Raw genomic sequence first — 3681 nt, forward strand, 5'->3', positions numbered from 1 at the left:
CCTTAAGCAATAAAAACTCGAGTATGAGGTATATGCCTAAGATCAACCACGGTCATGACTAGCCAAGGCCTAGCTAACCTTCCCGAATGTACTCAACTTTGGTCCATTCAACCAATCTTACCGCGTCCCCAACACAAAGTTCAAATTCCTCCTAATGGTAGTGTCTCATGACTCCTCGAAGGAGTCGGAAGAAAAATAAACAAAAGAAGGTTTAGAACACTCGACATCTCAATGATAAGTACCCTCTCCATATGCTTGCGAACCAACTCCCTCCACCGACTATGGCTTCAACTACTCTACTAACATTACAAGACTCAAGGATTACGACACAAAGTTAAGGCATAGAGAAAACTAGAAGTGCTTTGCAATTAAAGTCAAGCTAAGATATATAACACTAAGAGCAAACCTAAAGAGGTTTTTTTAACTTTGACCCAAATTACAAACTATGAATAAACTTGAAACAAAAATGCACCCCCAAGCTTGTTTAATTGCTAGGGTGGTGGCTATTCATCACTTCTCTTTCTTTCTTTCTTTCTCTATTTTTTTCTTTTTTTTTTCTTTTTTTTTCAAACTTGAACATTTACATCACAAACTATTAATTACAATAAATTAAAAATTGAACTAAGAAAACAAGAATGATATGCCTTAATTTTTTTGTGAATAAACAATACATAACAACCTTCATCAATCACTTGTATAGCTTATTTTTCTCTGTTTTCTTTGACTAACCTACTAATCTCCCTTCTAGTCTTCTTTGTTTATGCCCAAACGCAGCAATAGGACACTTCCTCTTGTGCCGTTGAATCTTGAGCTTGAAAAAGTAGTAAGGGCAAATCGAAGAGAAAAGAGGGCGATAGCTAGGGGTGCCACATCAAGTGAGGCACAAGTGGTAGTTGAGTCCGATCATTCCAGTTCTAGTGAGTCTAGTGGAGACACCATTCCATTAGAGTCACCAAGGACAAATTCTCCAACTTCTCCACCTCTTCACCAATTTGAAATGGCCGCTCCGAACAAGACTTTAAGAGAGTTTGGTGTTCCTCCTCCATATCAAGAAGCAAGTGGGATTGCTACTCCCGCTATTGAAGCAAACAACTTTGAGATAAGGCCCGCCCTTATCACCTTGATTGAGGGTCATCAATTCTCCGGGGCAAAGCATGAAGATCCCATTGCACATCTCAAGCAATTCACACGGTATTGTAGCACCGTGAAGGCAAATGGGGTGACTCCGGAGTACATTCTCTTAAGCATGTTCAAATTCTCTTTAACGGGCAAGGCAAGTGATTGGCTTGATAGATTGCCTCCAAACTCATTGAATACTTGGAATGAGGTGACTTCGGCATTCCTTGGGAGGTTCATTCCTCTTGGGAAAACGGCGGAGTTAAGGTCCAAGATTTCGAACTTTCAACAAGAGCCCGACGAATCCCTCTATGATGCTTGGGAGAGATTCAAGAGCTACCAACAACAATGCCCCCACCATGGCATGGAAGATTGGCTCTTGCTCCATGGGTTTTATAGAGGACTCTTGAGATCGGACCGCATACTCTTGGATGGAGCATCGGGAGGACCTATCATGAACAAGCCACCCACGGAGGCACTAAAGATCATTGAGGATGTAGTTCAAAACTACACCGATTGGAGCCCCGATGAGAGAAGCACTTCCAAGAAAGGAGGAAAGTATGAGGTAAATGCTATAAACATGATTAATTCAAAATTAGATGCTTTATCTTCTAAGTTTGATCAATTGCAATCCTCTTCTCTATCCCCTTCCCCACGTCATAATTCACATGCGTCTAGTTCATTGAATGAAAACATGTCAATACAAATGATGTCTTGTGATGCTTGTGGAAGTGATGATCATGTGACTTCGGAATGCTATTTGCTAAATGATGCATGTTCCCCTTCCCCTTCCATGGAACAAGTAAATGCAATCAACAATGGTCAAACCAATCCTAGGTATGACCCTTATTCCAACACCTATAATGAGGGATGGAAACATCACCCAAACTTTGGTTGGAAAGGGGGCCAAACCCAAGGAAATGGTCAAGGTCAATATAGTGGCCAAAGAAATGTCCAAAATAATCAAGGAAACTATAGGAACCAAGGTAATGGTAACTATGTGTCAAACAACCAAGTTAATCAACAAAATGACAATAGGTATCACCAAAGAGGTCAATATTCGTCTAATCATAACCCACCCGGTTTTAATGGAGGAAATAGACCTACCCTTGCTCCTATCCCTCAACCTCCTCTCCAACTTCAAGCTCCCCCTCCTAAGTCAAGTCTAGAAGCAACAATGGAAAAATTTGTTAATGCTCAAACCAAGAAAACCAATGACTTAGAGGAGTCCATCAAGCAAGTGCAAGTTCACAATAAGATGCTAGAAACTCAATTAACTCAACTAGTTAATGCACTTAAAAGCAACAATCCTAGCATCTCTTCACCTAGTCAAGAAGAACATTGTAAGGCAATCATGACTAGATGTGGGACTAGCATAGATGAAACTCCACCCATGAGCTTGCAAAAAGAGAGTGAAAATGAGGAGGCTAGAGAAGAAAAACAATGTGAGGTGTCTAAGTCAAGTGAGGATGAGATGGTTGTCATGAGTGAGTCCACCACGGTGAGCTTAACCGAAAATTGTAGTGCAATTATCAAAAACCACTCTCCCACTAAACTAAAAGACCCCGGAAGTTTCTCTATTCCTTGCTCAATTAAGAACATTTCCTTTGAGAATGCCCTATGTGATCTAGGAGCTAGTGTGAGTTTGATGCCTTTTTCGGTTTATGAGAAGCTTGGTATAGGTGGTTTGGTACCCACTAATGTCACTCTTCAACTTGCCGATGGATCCACCAAATTCCCTAAGGGTAAGGTTGAGGATGTCCCTCTCAAGGTAGGTAATTTCACCATTCCCGTTGATTTTATTGTGCTAGGAATGACGGAAGATGCCCTCACCCCTATTATCCTAGGTCGGCCTTTCTTAGCAACGGGTGGTGCAATCATTGATGTTAGGGAAGGAAAACTCACATTAAATGTGGGTGATGATGAATTTTGCCTTACCATTGACCCTAAGAGAGGATGTCCTTCCCCCATGAAAGATTGCATGACCTTAGATGCTATTAATGATAATGATTTGCATATGTTGAGAATGCTTTGTGATACTAACCCTCTTTTCAATGTCCATGAGTCAAAGCAAGGTTTGGATAGGTTTGATGAGGTGATTTCCATGCTTGCTTGCCTCAAGACTATGCTTGAAGATGGTGAGTCCGACGCTCACAAGGATGAAGAGGGTGACATCAAGGCTTCCAAGAAGAAGAGGAAAGGAAAGTCAAAGAGAAAAAGGAAGAAGGATTCAAAGAAAGATGATGAAAATGAATTTGTTGTAGGTGTTAGTCAAGGAAACAATTTGGTTTTGCCCAAGATGGCAAGTTGTAACAATGAAAACAATGGTGACAATTTGGTTTCGAACTTTATCCCACCTTGAGGATACTTTTCGAATTTGCGTCAAGCTAGTGACGTTAAAGAAGCGCTCCCGGGAGGCAACCCGAGTATTTTTGCTTTTCTCAAAAAAAAAAAAAAAAAAAAAAAAAAAAAAAAAAAAAAAACGAGAGAGAGAGATGAAAGAGCTTAAACTAACACTTAACATTTTAAATGCTTTGTTTAGTGTTTTGTTTTGATATAGGTAAT

The 3681-nt window shown here is 40.3% G+C and overlaps 1 protein-coding gene and 1 non-coding gene across 2 annotated transcripts; one reads left to right on the forward strand and one right to left on the reverse strand.

The window, feature by feature from the left end:
- The first annotated feature begins 760 nt into the window (after window positions 1–760).
- Window positions 761–3478, forward strand: LOC145632589 (uncharacterized). The gene is made up of 3 exons (XM_081684944.1): window positions 761–2045; window positions 2211–3284; window positions 3381–3478. The coding sequence occupies exons 1-3, from the start codon at window positions 761–763 to the stop codon at window positions 3476–3478; spliced, it is 2457 nt and encodes an 818-aa protein (XP_081541070.1).
- Window positions 1376–1482, reverse strand: LOC145633290 (small nucleolar RNA R71). The gene has a single exon (XR_014112625.1). It is a non-coding gene; the product is annotated as a small nucleolar RNA R71 (small nucleolar RNA).
- Window positions 3479–3681: the final 203 nt, after the last annotated feature.

The sequence above is a fragment of the Chenopodium album genome, chromosome 5 (assembly GCF_948465745.1).
Source record: "Chenopodium album chromosome 5, dcCheAlbu1.1, whole genome shotgun sequence".
Taxonomy (NCBI): domain Eukaryota; kingdom Viridiplantae; phylum Streptophyta; class Magnoliopsida; order Caryophyllales; family Amaranthaceae; genus Chenopodium; species Chenopodium album.

What these genes read in the sequence shown, in the direction of transcription:
- LOC145632589 (XM_081684944.1), top strand. Translation starts at nt 761, where the DNA reads ATGCCCAAACGCAGCAATAGGACACTTCCTCTTGTGCCGTTGAATCTT. An exon ending in AACCCAAGGAAATGGTCAAG is followed by an intron (nt 2,046 to 2,210) that starts GTCAATATAGTG and finishes GTTTTAATGGAG; the next exon opens with GAAATAGACCTACCCTTGCT. An exon ending in CGCTCACAAGGATGAAGAGG is followed by an intron (nt 3,285 to 3,380) that starts GTGACATCAAGG and finishes AATTTGTTGTAG; the next exon opens with GTGTTAGTCAAGGAAACAAT.